This window comes from Achroia grisella, unplaced genomic scaffold (assembly GCF_030625045.1).
Source record: "Achroia grisella isolate CSIRO2021 unplaced genomic scaffold, CSIRO_AGI_Agris_v1 utg918, whole genome shotgun sequence".
NCBI classification, from domain to species: Eukaryota; Metazoa; Arthropoda; class Insecta; order Lepidoptera; family Pyralidae; genus Achroia; species Achroia grisella.
The window spans coordinates 2742375-2757973 of record NW_026713067.1 but is presented as its reverse complement, the minus strand read 5'-3'; the positions used below and the strand labels follow the sequence as shown (position 1 = coordinate 2757973).

Genomic DNA, 15599 nt, shown 5'->3' with positions numbered 1-15599 from the left:
ATTAAATTTACGAAGTGTCCCAACATTTGATGAAAGTTTATGAAAACGAATCGTGAGTAAAGGCTAGTATAGAAATAGACTACTCCTATTTGAAGTCGGTTAAAAGACGAATGCTCTGTATTATTGTAATAGGTCCAGATATAGATGCAGTGAATGAGATCACAAGTGATCTATTTAGTAATGTATTGTTATATCAAGGCCATATGAATTAGGTATCAATTTCTAACGCGCGTCGAGCCTATTCCGACTAAATAATAACATCACTCTCTTGGCAATAGTTATTATATATCTATATACACATTTAATATATATATATATATATATATATGTTTACAAAGATAAAGCAAATTCGCCGCCGCTGTCCATCCGCTTATATCTTTTAAATTACGCAATGGGTTTTAATGCAGTTTTCACCAATAGATAGAGTGAGGCAAGAGGAACGTTTATATGTAATTGTGTAATACATGCGTCTTATTGTATAGAACAAACCGAGAAATTCAAAGATTTGTAATGCATTCGTACGAAGCGGGGTCGATAATGTTAAATGTATAATAATTCGACAGTTTCATTAGCGTTCTCTCGCCAACTTCAGACGGTCGTGGGTTCGATTCCTCGGACGTTAGAAACGTTTGTATTCATCCTTACTAATATTATAAATGCGAAAGTAACTCTGTCTGTCTGTCTCGCTTTCACGTCAAAACTACTGAACTGATTTAAATGAAATTTGGTACACATATAGTCCAGAACCTGAGAAAGGGCATAGGCTACTTTTTAATCTGAAAAAAGGGTTGTAAGAGGTTGAAAGGGGAGATGAAAGGTTATATGGAAGTATCGACAATTTGCGCGGACGAAGTTGAGGGCACATCTAGGAAGTTATATTTTTTGTATTGATCTGGATGTTTCCTATATATATGATGTATGTATTTATAAAAAAGTGAACTAAAATCGTCATTTCCTATTTCAATAAAATCCTCTCAGCGGTTTAGTCGTGATAGTTGTTAAACACACAGACAGACACACACTCTTATTTATAATATTAGCATTAATTAGTATAATTTTACTTGTTACCGTCAACTAGTTAAGTAAATATAGAATTATCTAACTTATTCAATATCACCGGTATGTTATGTTAGAAACAACTTACTAATGAATTGGTTATTGACACTTTCGAGTGAACTTGTTATATTATATATGTATCATATATAACAAGTAAGTATTAGTAAGTAGGGAAAACAATATATATTTTTCTAATATAATACTTGCTATATACTACTAACTTATATACCTAATATTATAAATGCGAAAGTATCTCTGTCTCTCTCTCTGTCTGGCGCGCTGTCACACCAAACCTACTGAACCGATTTAAATGAAATTTGGTACGTAGGTAGTCTAAACCCTAAGGAAGAACATAGACTACATTATAATGCGAAAAAAGGGATGTAAGTTAAAAGTGGAGACGAAAAGTTGTATGGAAGTATCGTCATTTTTAAAGCAAGTAGCGTGAAACTTATTTTTAAGGCTGTTGATTAAATATATCACAAAAATATAAAGCACATGCATACAGAATGTGGTTGAGTTTTTACAATTTTTTGTGACGCCCTGAAAGGACATGGCAATATGCCACAACATACCTATATTAAATTATTAAAATTAAATTATTAAATTGCTATCTAAGGTCACTATGCCACGCGAACGAAGTCGCAGGCTGAGCTAGTAATAGTATATATTACTAACTGGAAATATCTCGGGTGAGATACTTGAAGAATAGTTGTGCATAATATTAAATTTATTCACTTTTGTATTACTTATAATCTTTGTCTTTAAATATGTATGTTTGTTTGTATTACATGAAGTATTAGTATTGGACACTTAATATAAATGGATACCATTGTATCCATTTATATTAAGTCAGTAATCCATCATTGGACAATTTAATTCTTAGGATCATTATCCTAAGAATTAAATTGTCCAATGATGGATTAATCCCAAAGAGGTATTTCTTCTAGTCCAGCTTTGAATGACTGTGAGGTATTGTGGGTGCCTTGTTTTCTTTCTGCCACTCGGTTGCCAACTGACCTGACCTCATGTTCATCTGATCATCCTCCACTGGTGCCCCGCCAGCGTAAACCGCTACCGTAATATGGACTGATGATCTTATTTGCTAGCAATATACCATGTTAGTTAACCTCCACGTGGTTCTTCCTGGACACCTTCTTAATAAATTCTTGTCACGATGGGCTAACTGGCCTGACCTCATACTCATCATCCTCCACTGGTGCCCGCCAGCGTAAACTGTTAGCGCAAGCGGATGCACCATTCCATTATCATCCATAAAAAATGTAAGTACATTATATCCACGATGATGAAGTCGTCTAACTACTCAACCGATCTCATTGCGATTGAATGTTACATTGATTGGACTTAATAATTGTGACGTAACACGCCTTTCTCTCAGGTCGGTTAGGTCTTTGCCACTCTAAGACGTAGAAAAACAATATTTGATTTAGCTGACTGAGACAGGTTTTCTAAAAAAAGAATAAAATGTCTCTTAATTCTTTGATGACGGCAGCGTAAAAACAAAATATTGAATTTATATCTGTCAAGTCTTCGACGACATTCTATCAGTTTCCCAGCGTGCAACGGATGTTGAAGCGATTTTTTTTAATAGATAGAGTGATTCAAGAGGAAGATTTATATGTAAAATACATGTAGACCCGGAGGAAGTCGGGGCGAGTAGCTAGATTTAATATAAAATATAGCCTGTTTTATTCTGATGCATATACATATTACTGTAAAGTTTCATCAAAATCCGTTCAGTAGTTTTTGCGTGAAAGAGTAGCAAACGTCCATCCATACTTACAAACTTTCGCGGTTATAATATGAATAAGATACTATCTGTATTTATATAGAAAACTCATATTAACAGTTAATAATTTTTTTTGTAAGGGGTTTTAGCTATTACTAAGTAGTTTAGACTTGTGGCACTACAAGCTACCCAGATCAATTGTCCTCGAACCGGTAAGATTTGAAAAAAATTCTTAGGGGCCATGGTTTTTATCTCCTCAGGATAGAGTGTGTACATCCAAAACAGATATTTCGTTTATGCATGAGTGGGCTACAACCACATAGGATGTGTAATTCCAGTTACGTAAAAAAGTTATATTTTTAATGGTCTCATAAAATATAAACTGTCCTATCGGAGTGACGATAAAGCTAAAGGGAGTAAGACATAATTAGGTGCAAAGGGGCACGACGCACGAAAAATAGGTCAATCACATCATGTACCTTATTGATCTTCATTAGATGCTATTTTTGGGTGTTTCCTAAAAAAGTCGCGATGTAAACGTGTCTGTCGCGCCCTTAAACAATTGGCTGGCAAATGCTTTGAAAGGGACAAAATATATAATTTAGATTCAAATCGGTGCATTACGATTTCACTATGAATTTTGATATTTATAATCATAATACAGTATAAAACAAAGTCGCTGTCGCTGTCTGTCTGCCCTATGTATGCTTAAATCTTTAAAACAACGCAACGGATTTTGAAGCGGTTTTTAAAATAGATAGAGTGATTCAAGAGGAAGGTTTATATGTATAATACATGTACACTCGTGCGAAGCCGGGGTGGCTAGCTAGTTACATAATAAATAAGATTGGTAAATGCCGGTATTATGCCTATTAGTATGCCTTTTCCCATTACTGTCCTTCAAGCGCTTTCTGTTTTTACCCAATGGTTAACTGGTGAGAATGCCTTATGGCATTAAGGTCGCCAATTGAACATTTATTTAAGATAGTGCAATAAAGGATACATAAATATATGTATAATGCATGTACACCCAGGCGTAGCCTGGGCGAGTAGCTAGTAATAATAATAAACTCTTCAGTGTGCACATAGAAGAAATACAATAAGAAAAACAGTAAATGGAAAATTAATCACAAAAGGCGGTCTTATCGCTGTAGGTAAGCAATTTCTTACAGACAACTTGGAAGATAGGACTAACGTATACAGAAAAGGATGGCACGCACAAGACACTATAATTATTAAACATAGGCATACAAATACATAACATATATATATATAGGTAGATATATATATATATAATAAATAACTAAACTTACAAATATAGATACTTATATACAACGTATTGAAAGGTTTCAGAAATAAATAAATTATTGTGTTCGTCTTAATTTATTCGTTCCATTAGGTACTAATAGGTTCAAACTAATACATTTACATCCTGCATCATCCCTTATTTTATCCCCATGGGGGTTAAATTTATCAAAATCCTATTTAAGTGACCGCTTCATCATAGTAGCTCCAATCTTTAATTTCAGTTCAATCAGTCGAAAATCTAAGAAGATTTATACAAACTTTCATCCCCTATTTTATCCCCTTGGGGGGTAGAATTAATCAAAATCCTTTCTTAGCGGATGCCTACGTCAGAACGTCTACTTGCATGCCAAATATCAGCCGATCCGTCTAATAATTTGGGCTGTGCGTTGATAGATCTCTATGTCAGTCAGTCACCTTTGAGTTATATATATTTAGAAGAAGTAATTAAGTATTTATTTATTTTTAAAGACGTGCTTTTCTGCATCATTTTTAATAATAAATAATTAAGAAATACAAAATCGGTTCAGTTATGACAAAATATTTGGAAGACGTCATGGAGCGGTGAATACGATACACGCCGCTAAAACGAATGGTATGGGGTGCGTATATCTGGTGAAGTAGATTGTAGTAGGGAGAGACGTATTTGAAGTATTTTCACGTAAATTAAATTACGTACCTCCTTTTACCCCTCAGCCAAGGTATCTGCCCCAATCTGGGTGTGTTTATCAACCTACTTCAAAAGTGAAACAACTTAACTTCCTCAATTTGACAGTCTTTATTTGGTCGATATAAAGTGTAGTCTTAGCAAAAAACAATGAATCAAACTTATTTATTTTTATTTATGAAGCAATAATTTTTTTTTTAATTGCACTAACTTTTTAATTGCGTTTAAATACGCAAATGTTTATAAGGATATCCATCCTTAAAGTTTATACGAAAAAATATATAATTGTTCTCGGAGCAAAGAGCACCGATAGATATTTACTAGGTTAGTACATACGATACTTTTTATCCAACTTGACGCGGGCAGGGCTGCGGGTCGTAGCTTGTTAATGATATAAGGTTTTATTTTCGGCCAGGGATGCCCGCATTAAAACAAAGACCATGCAAAGTACCTCGTACTAAGAAATAAGAAATATGATAAAATCTCTTATATTACCTCAATTTGGTTTTCTAACCTAGTACATCATTGTATTGATCGATTGCTGAAAGTCTAATTCTTGCACAGCGTCTTTGATGGTCTCGTGGTCTAGCGGTTTAAACACTTCACTTCTGATGGTCGCGGGATCGATTCCTCGCACGGTGCAAACATTTGGTGCACGAACATATCGGTCTGACTGTTTTCTATGTATATTTAAGTACAAACCATAATATACATAGAAAACAGCTAGAAATCTCATACCAATACAAGATTTGAAGAAAGGGAGTCAGTATTTTTCTTATAAATCAACTTAATTTATATTGACCGTAACATTTACTATCTAGTCGTATTTTCGTATTATATTACAATAACTGTGTGAACTTATTATAAATGTGCAATTACAGCATTATTGTTAATAAAACATGAAACCACATAGGTGTTTTGTAATCACAATATGATCCCCTTTTTCCTGTTAGGTGTATGTTTTACACGTGGCTGATATGTACTAAGCTATTTAGTAGCATGTTCTTAAGGAAAAAAATAAAATAGATGTATATAATATACTAGTTCACTTCCAGGTTTCGCACGGGCCCATTATTCTATTCCATAAAAATAGGTTATATATATATATATATAGGTTGTACTATTTGTCGTAGCGTGATGTTATATAGCCTATAGCACTCGGGGATAATATCTTTTTCTAACAGTGAAATAATGTTTAAAATCGGATCAGCGGAACCGGAGATTTCTCCGAACAAATAAACATACCAACTTTACTTAAGGAATATGTAATACTTGTATGTACGTAATATATATAATTCACGAGGAGAGGGTTGGGATTGCTAGTAATGTGGACTCGTGTCTATTTACTAGTAATACACTGTCTGGATGTATTCCTCATAGTTTCTGCTATAAACCAACGTGATTAATTAGTAAATACGCCGCAATGGGCTAATTGTTTTGGCTATTGACTGACTAGTACCGAGCGACCACAATTCGATATTTTTTAATGACATGTTTTTGCCGATAAGATCTACCAGACCTTTCTTTAAGGGGGTACTAGAAGTACGACTGGGTCATGATCTAGTTCCTGACGGGGCATATTGTTAGCAATGATGTCAGTTATCCCCACTACAACACCCCGAATATTACTCATTTGAATTAATACTATTTTTAAGTTTTTTCTTCCATTTCCTATAACTTATTTCCATTACATTTGTTATAATTCAGGAAATGCGCACACGATGATTGTGTGCTATTGCGATTGAATGCTAATTTATATCACAAAATAACGTTTACCAGGATAATTGTCCGCAAATAGAATTCCTCGCTATTGATGAAGCACGAGGAAGATTATGTTATTCTATTTGCGGATAATTTTCAATATACTCGGAATTCGTAGTTCTTATTGCATTCTACTAAAATAGGAATCTAAATTTTTAATTGGTTAGTCATTTCTTTAAATTTCTTGTACTTATAAGCAATAACGCCATATTAGGAATGTTCATTCCAAATTTTAGAGAATTTTGTGGCAATGGGGAATTTTCGAGGAAATTGAATGGTTGTCAGGCTTTTGACGTCCATGTGGGCCTAAAACAAAACAGGGCAAAAACTAAACAAGAAATGTAGAACAGTAGGTCTAAAAAGGTCACTAATGTCACAAACCCATCGAAGCGACCTACAAAAAGGTTATTAGTTTCGCGAACTGATTGAAGCTTCGAAAACAATAAAACCAGGGCAAGCGACCGAAAAAAGGTCGCCAGGATATGTTTTGTGGCAGGAATTTTTCTTAAATTTCATATGCTATGGGTAGCTTTTGAACAATTTGAGAGAATACCGGAGAGTTATCTGGTAACACTGTTTCTACGTACTACACTCAGCCAGCTATATCGAAAGATCGTAATTATAGAACTTTCACTTGTCGATCCGTATCATAAATTAAGAAAACCAGTTCGTCCTAGCAGTAACATCGAATTTCGTACGTTTCTTCCGCACAAACATAATATGAAGAAAGTGCAATTTCTGTGCTTCTGTGTGTATGTGGAGATAAGAATGACGTTAGGTCTGTTAGGCCACTGGTAAATCTGCAAGTTGACGGGCCATCAGGTAGAAAGTGGTGATGCCTAATGTATGTACACATGGATATCATTACCACGCACGTGATGTACGCGGTACTGCTTGCAAGCACGTGATGATGTGACCTTCTTGGTATTCCTAATGCTATTACTAATGGTACACTTCACCAACCATACACGTTGGCGGGACCAATGTTAGAGACAGAATAAGAATGACGAAGTTAGATCAGTAAGTCCAGCGTCATCGACCTTCCTCCACTGATGCCCCGCCAGCGTAAACCGTTAGCGCAGCAGGATGCGCTACTTCAGTATCATTGAAAAAAATCTCCATTAGATACTAACAATTTACTTTTCCCATGCGTAGTCTACCTCGGGTGATCTATAGAGCCATTGCGTTATTTGATAAAATCTTCTACTCAAGATTCTTTATATTTTATTTAGAACTTTAATTATTTAAAATAATAAATTCAAAGTATTGTAATTATTATAGATCTTGTATTTAAAGTAGCTGTTATTATATGTTTTCTTCGACCAGGGCGATGTCTTTATAATGATGACTGTATGGTAAATAATGAGAACAACAATAGTAATATGTGATACATTCCGTTGGTATTATGATAAATAATAATATAATGTCCGTGTAATGATAGCGATACTTAATTATGCAATAAATCATTGTAATATTGACACTGCGTAATAACATTGTTTGTTTATCTGTCCTCTATGTTTTGTAGAATGGTAACGACCGTACAACTACAAGTATTCCGATTTTTTTCCAATAATTAACAATTATTGGGTAAAAATCGGCGGTTAACCTGACATGGTACAGTGCTAGCAATGAGGTCATCAGTTCACATCACTAACAATTCTCACTCCTCAGTTTCTGAACTGTTATGTGTTACCTATTTCAACAGCTTGCTTTGTAAACTGTTTCGGTTGAGGGGTGAGATAACGCAGTGAAGTTGCAGGAAATTAGGGTATGATATCTTGGTGCTATTGAATGGCGACGGATGAGCGGTATCACGGGCGTTACATAATAACACGGTATCCGCAGTTGTGTTAATGTACAGAGGCAACGGTTACCACTTACCATCCACTGTCTGTTAGTTTGCAATTGTAATTATATAAAAAGATTGACCGCTTGCCGTAAATAAAAGTATTAAATTTAGTTGGACAAACATGAAATCACCTCCCCTCTCAGTATGAGAATCCTCACACGATCGGCATCCTGGACACCATGCTCCTATTACCGAAGCGTGACCCATACACATATATCTATCAGTACTGTAGACGGTTGTTATAGTTTTATATAAGGACATATAGAAGCTCAGAATCATAGTAAACTCTCCCGTTAAGGCCAGTCTCAAACGAGTAAGCTACTTGTAGTACTAGCGTGTCACGTGTCGCGCGATATTTGTCTATTTATAAACGTGTTTTCTGTTAATCGCTCACCTCAAACTTTCATGCCTTATTGGATTTGTTTACATTACAACAGATTTATAACATGTATACCAAGTAGTCGACAGCCAATTAGTCACGACCAATTAAATTATGGTGAATGTATGGTATGGTAGCGTTTAGGAATATAGTAGCAATTAATTAAAGCAGGAATTTAACAAACAACTCGCTAGCTAGTGGGTTCGTGATGTTATAAAAATATCATTGGTACTACTGTATTGTTTGTCTTTAATAACATTTTTGTTACATTTGTACATCATTCTGTGGGAAATCATCATCTGCTTCTTCCTTATCTCATTTATTTGGGGTCGGCGTAATATCTTTTTCTCTCACATTCATTCCTGTTCGCAGTCATCAAAAATTCGCCAATATGCTTTTGAAAACTTGTGGATGCTAAAAAAACGGTAGTTGTGTTAGTATTGCAGACTTCATCTATAGTTCTTAGTTAATATTGTTATATTGTCTTTAATAATTATTATTATATGTATTTCTACAGTATTCTATGGGAAAATATTTGTCAAAATTTGCCTAAAAACGTGTGGATGCCTAAAAATTGTAATTGTGCTAGTACTATCTACAGTTCTTAGTTTATAAATCGGCCTTTTAGCAATTGGAAGATACATATTGAGACCAAGTTTTAAATAGTATGAGTACTGTTGTATTTCTAACAACAATACCCATATTTATTAAAACCTTTTTGGTTGTTTACAATTGTACACGTTATATAAATGATATGTTTACAATGAGAATATTATTTAAGAGATTTCGTCTCTATTACTACGGCCTTTCACTACTCCTGTGAACTTGGCACACGATATTCAAAAATCGACTTTTTTTTTTAGAGTTCTGACATCCTTTTGAATAGTTCTAGAGTTCTTTATAATCATTTTAAATAGTTCCGATGTTTAAATTAAAAAAAAACAAATTTTAAAAAATCATGCGCTAAGTTCACGCAGCGCACGAAATCACGAAAATCACAAATTTCTTCGGAGTTCTAGCTTGCTTTACAATAGTTCTACAGTTCTCTATCAGTTATATCAATAGTTCTAGCGATTAAAACGAAAAAATCGATTTTTGAAGTTTCGCCGCGTCCAAATTATAATTCATGTAAGAAAAGATCAATTTCCGACGCGAGTTCTAGCCGATCTGATAATAGTTCTGGGCAGCATTCTCCGAGTTCTACAGAAAAGCTCCATAACTTTTTCCTGGAAAATAATTATTTTGCAAGTTATTGCAAAAAATATAAATCTACAAAAAAAAAAATTACGAGTTCCAGCTGATCTGATCGGAGTTCTGGGTAGCGCTACCTGAGTTCTATCGAAAAGTCTAATAACTTTTTCCTGTGAAATAATTATTTTCCAAATTATCGCCATTTTTAACTTTTCATGACTGACTTATAGGAGAATTTTTTTACGAGTTCTAGTCGATCTCATCGGAGTTCTGGGTAGCGCTACCTGAGTTCTATCGAAAAGTCTAGTAACTTTTTCCTGTAAAATCATTATTTTCCAAATTATCGCCATTTTTAACTTTTTAAGGCTGACTTATAGGAGATTTTTTTTTACGAGTTCTAGCTGATCTGATCGGAGTTCTGGGTAGCGCTACCTGAGTTCTATCGAAAAGTCTAGTAACTTTTTCCTGTAAAATAATTATTTTCTAAATTATCGCCATTTTTAACTTTTCAAGATATTTGGAATATTGCGATAATTTGGAAAATAATTATTTCACAGGAAAAAGTTACTAGACTTTTCGATAGAACTCAGGTAACGCTACCCAGAACTCCGATCAGATCGGCTAGAACTCGTCAAAAGAAAAATTCTCCTACAAGTCAGTCTCGAAAAGTAAAAAATGGCGATAATTTGGAAAATAATTATTTTACAGAAAAAAGTTACTAGACTTTTCGATAGAACTCAGGTAGCGCTACCCAGAACTCCGATCAGATCGGCTAGAACTCGTCAAAAGAAAAATTCTCCTACAAGTCAGTCTTGAAAAGTAAAAAATGGCGATAATTTGGAAAATGATTATTTTACAGAAAAAAGTTACTAGACTTTTCGATAGAACTCAGGTAGCGCTACCCAGAACTCCGATCAGATCGGCTAGAACTCGTCAAAAGAAAAATTCTCCTACAAGTCAGTCTTGAAAAGTAAAAAATGGCGATAATTTGGAAAATAATTATTTCACAGGAAAAAGTTACTAGAGTTTTCGATAGAACTCAGGTAGCGCTACCCAGAACTCCGATCAGATCAGCTAGAACTCGTAAAAAAAAATCTCCTATAAGTCAGCCTTAAATAGTTAAAAATGGCGATAATTTGGAAAATAATGATTTTATAGGAAAAAGTTACTAGACTTTTCGATAGAACTCAGGTAGCGCTACCCAGAACTCCGATGAGATCGACTAGAACTCGTAAAAAAATTCTCCTATAAGTCAGTCATGAAAAGTTAAAAATGGCGATAATTTGGAAAATAATTATTTCACAGGAAAAAGTTATTAGACTTTTCGATAGAACTCAGGTAGCGCTACCCAGAACTCCGATCAGATCAGCTGGAACTCGTAATTTTTTTTTTTGTAGATTTATATTTTTTGCAATTTTTTTTTTTAATTTAAACATCGGAACTATTTAAAATGATTATAAAGAACTCTAGAACTATTCAAAAGGATGTCAGAACTCTAAAAAAAAAGTCGATTTTTGAATATCGTGTGCCAAGTTCACAGGACCCCTTTCACTGTCGACTTGTCCGTTTCAGGTCTGTTTGATATTTCGGGAGTTATAAAACATTATTATCTTGGTAATTATTTATATCCTGTTTAATGAATATAATGTGTACCAATAGTTGTACACATTACATTGTATAAGTATTCTCTATACTCATCTTTTTGTACACTTAGTTGAATAATACAATATCATAATTTTTGAGCTGTCGTAAATCTAGAGTTGGCGTGAATAAGGGTTGATGATTACTCTCTCTATATGCCGACCATCAAACGTCGGGGAATGTTTACAATAGAACCAATCAGTCCCAAGTTATACGTATGTTTCCAATAATATATATTGACGACCTCGGTGGTCTAGCGGTTAAGCACACCGATTTACTGCCGATGGTCGCGGGTTCGATTCACCGCACGGTGCAAACATTTGTATTTATAAGTATAATTGTTTGTATTAGTCGTGTCTGTCTGTTTGTTACCATTTCGCGCCTAAACTCAATTAAATCTGTCATGAAGATAGACTGTATGCACTAGTAACTAACAACAAGTAATTAACAACTAGTATTAAATAAATAATTAAATATTGTTCCAGGTGGCGGTCTGAGTAGCGGCGTGATCCTTCAGCGATTTCCAGAGACAAACTGGGACGATACACCATTTCACGACGGCATCGAATGGGTAAATAGAAATATTTTGTTATTGCTCAATTTGACCATAAACTCACCGAGGTAGACATTGTAAAAAGTCATCTGCGTGGATCTCACTTATTACGTCACCTCACATCATCTCACATCACATCACATCACATCACCTCAACTTTCACGTATCACCTAAGTCTCTGTCATTTTAGCTTCCCAACAGTTTGTGTTATGCCAAATAGCAAACTGTGTTTAGTTTAAGGAGTCAAGCCATCTGCACTGTCCGGTGAAGCTGTAAAAGCCAACTGCGGCCAACAGCATTAGTACAGTTCGAAAAAACCTAATGTATTTAAGTATTTCTATCAGTTGTCTAGTACTTACAACTCATGTTCATCTTAACTTGGGGCTAGACGACGTTGTGTGAAATGTATTTTTTTTTATTCAGCGGTTTGGGCTAATATTCTGTGTTTTAGACTGTAACACTGTGATCTACTTAAGAGATCTATTGTGTCGACCTTATGAATTGTCTAAGTTTATTATTGTGTTACAAACACTGGAATTAATTCTGAATGTAAAAACGTTGCCTCGATGACTATTAGAACTGTACTGATAATATATTTTTAAGTTATAGCGTGTGTTATTCTGGTGTATAAGTTATAGCCCATATATTATTCTGTTGTATAAGCTATATTGTTGTAAAGTTTAATTAAAATCCGTTCAGTAGTTTTTGCGTGAAAGAGTTGCGTGAACACCTTCTCGTTTATAATATTAATTAGATGTGCCCCCAGTTTCATCCGCGTTAAATTTCAGTATATAAACTTCAATAAAAAAAAGTCTAGCCTATATGTTATTCAGATGCATAAGCTATATCATTGTAAAGTTTCATAAAAATCCGATAAGTAGTTTTTGCCTGAAAGAGTAACAAACATACATATTCAAAAACTTTGGTGTTTATAATATTATTAAGATAAGATCTATTGACCTCTTCGAAATTGTACACAGTTTTGCCAGCCGCAAGGATGGGCTCTTTCGACGGAGAGGTCCGAGCCTCGGTTCTACGTGTCCGTCCTGACGGATGTGGACGCCAACCGGCATTACTGCGCGTGTTTGTGCTTCAACGAAACCGTCGCAATCACACCGACCAAGCCTGCAGACGAGGTATGAATTATAATAGGACATATGCTGATATTGCTAATGTTTTTGACGACCTTGGTGTTGTTTTGTGTAGAGATTTAATACGGTTTCAACTTGCAAAGATTGCGGATTCTATATCATTATTGTTTTACATTTATCCTATTATTTGGGGTCGGTGTAGTATGTCATCCTCTTCCACTGATCCCTGTCGGCCGTCATATCATATACATATCATCTTTCACACAATAAATCTTATTTCGGTCGTCCATGGTATATATACTTTTTTTAAGACATGATTCTCGATCCTTCGCATACAAAGTTATTCGGATTCTATATTTAAATTTAGTATAATTTATGAAGGATATAATATTTCATGTAGAATATTTTAGACATAAATATTATTTTAATCCTACCGTCCAGTTCAGGCTACAGTTTTAGTTGAGAACTTGGAAGACCTAAACCTACCTAGATTAGTACGTGTTCAAGTTTTGTCTAGAATATTATACAAAGAATTAGTAGAAAAACTGATTAATCCTGAAAACGGATTTCATCCATTCAACCTTTGACTGACAGAACAATTGTGGAGTGGACTGGAGAAGCACAAGATTGTAAGGATTTACGACTGTGAACAGCGATAAATGAAAAATAATATACTGTTTTGTATGCCTATAATATTAGATTATTTATAATATATAAATAATCTAATATTAACATAATATGTTTATCTTATATATAAAATTCTCGTGTCACAATTTTCGTTCCCATACTCCTCCGAAACGGCTTGACCGATTCTCATGAAATTTTGTGAGCTTATTGAGTAGGTCTGAGAATCGGCCAACATCTATTTTTCATCCCCCTAATTTTTTTTTTATTTTAAGGCAAAACAACGTTTGCCGGGACAGCTAGTTTTCTATAACATTCTGGAATAATGTACAATTTAGTCAGTAAAGTAATTTGTCAAATCAGAGCAAAGGTTCAGAAGTTTTTTCCACATAACAAAATCCTTGCTCTCTGTCTTTATAAGCATAGATAGAAAGACATGCCTGTACCTATGTCATGTCAGATATAAATGTGATTGTATATATGATGTGAATTTCAAACACCAACATGTGACAGTAACCGCAGATAGGATCAATGCCTCTTGCGGTCAACTGCCCTCATTTAATTGGATTTGTCAACCTGTAATGTACTCGTAAGCCTTGTCTACGTAATCATTAATGTGTATTTAGATTTAAATATAGTATTACATATATTGATAGCCTTCGATACTCTTGGTCTAATTTGTTAGATGTAGTTAATTGTCTAAACCGAGTAAGTTGTTGTTAAGAAGGCACCGGTGAGATTATTTTTAAAAAAGATTATATTAAACTAGTTGTGCCCGAATTCGCGTGGAATAGACTTTGACTAAATAAAGAAAAAATATTTAATAATCTAACCCAAAAAGCCAAAAAATAGTTTCATCGTTTTGCTTCAAAAATAACGCTTTTCCCTACAAACTTTCATTACAAATGTTGAAACTTATAGTTTAAATTATAGTCGAATTTCGAACATTGGGCGACCATTAGTGAGTTGAATTCGATCAAAAGTGAGTGTGCATTGCTTGTTTGACATTACCATTAGCTATACACATGCACGTGACTCAAATTATTAGTATAGTTTGTGAATCAGCCGCTGTTAGCTTGAGCCAAGCGTTTTTTTTTTGAAGCGCACATCACCTGTAATTATGCAGTATTCTGAGAAAATATTAACTACGTAATACAGTTGAACAAAAAATGACAATGAACATTTTAATGTACCGCACTGTACTATATTATATTATTTTACTTTTGTGATATGATAGAAAATCAATACTTATATATATAAATATATACGTACGTAACTGGCTAGGCTATATATGTATATTACTATTATTAGATACTATTTTTTTCTACTTTAATCGACGATCAGTCGACTATAAGTAGATGTGTTGAGTGCTGCTTGATAAGATACTATATAGATAGTTGTTATTGAGAGTTTGGACTATTGTCAGGTGCTAAGACCTGTATCACTACGGCCTGCATAGATCTATTGGGCTTGCCTAATAATATAGATAGGTAGTTAGTTACCTTTATTACCAAAATTAACAAATAAAAAAAGTATCTACAACAATAAGATAAAAACATACAAAGTTTGCGACAGGAGCTGCCTCAGCTGTTCAGCTCAGGGGCAGTGAGGTGCATCTATATGTACAGCGATGATTTTTAGTCAGCCCTAAGTATGTAGTTTTGCCTCACATATTACTGCCACCAAGCACCGTGATTTTGAATCACAGTGACATTACAGAGCACTGAGGCAT

General features: G+C 34.4%; 1 protein-coding gene across 1 annotated transcript in view; it reads left to right on the top strand.

Moving 5' to 3' along the window:
- Positions 1 to 15599, top strand: part of LOC131854029 (myotubularin-related protein 5) — a 95290-nt gene that overhangs the window by 14009 nt on the left and 65682 nt on the right. The window contains exons 2-3 of the mRNA XM_059205156.1: positions 12085 to 12170; positions 13133 to 13288. Coding sequence (XP_059061139.1) covers positions 12085 to 12170; positions 13133 to 13288 — 242 coding nt within the window. The remainder of the gene's footprint in view (positions 1 to 12084; positions 12171 to 13132; positions 13289 to 15599) is intronic.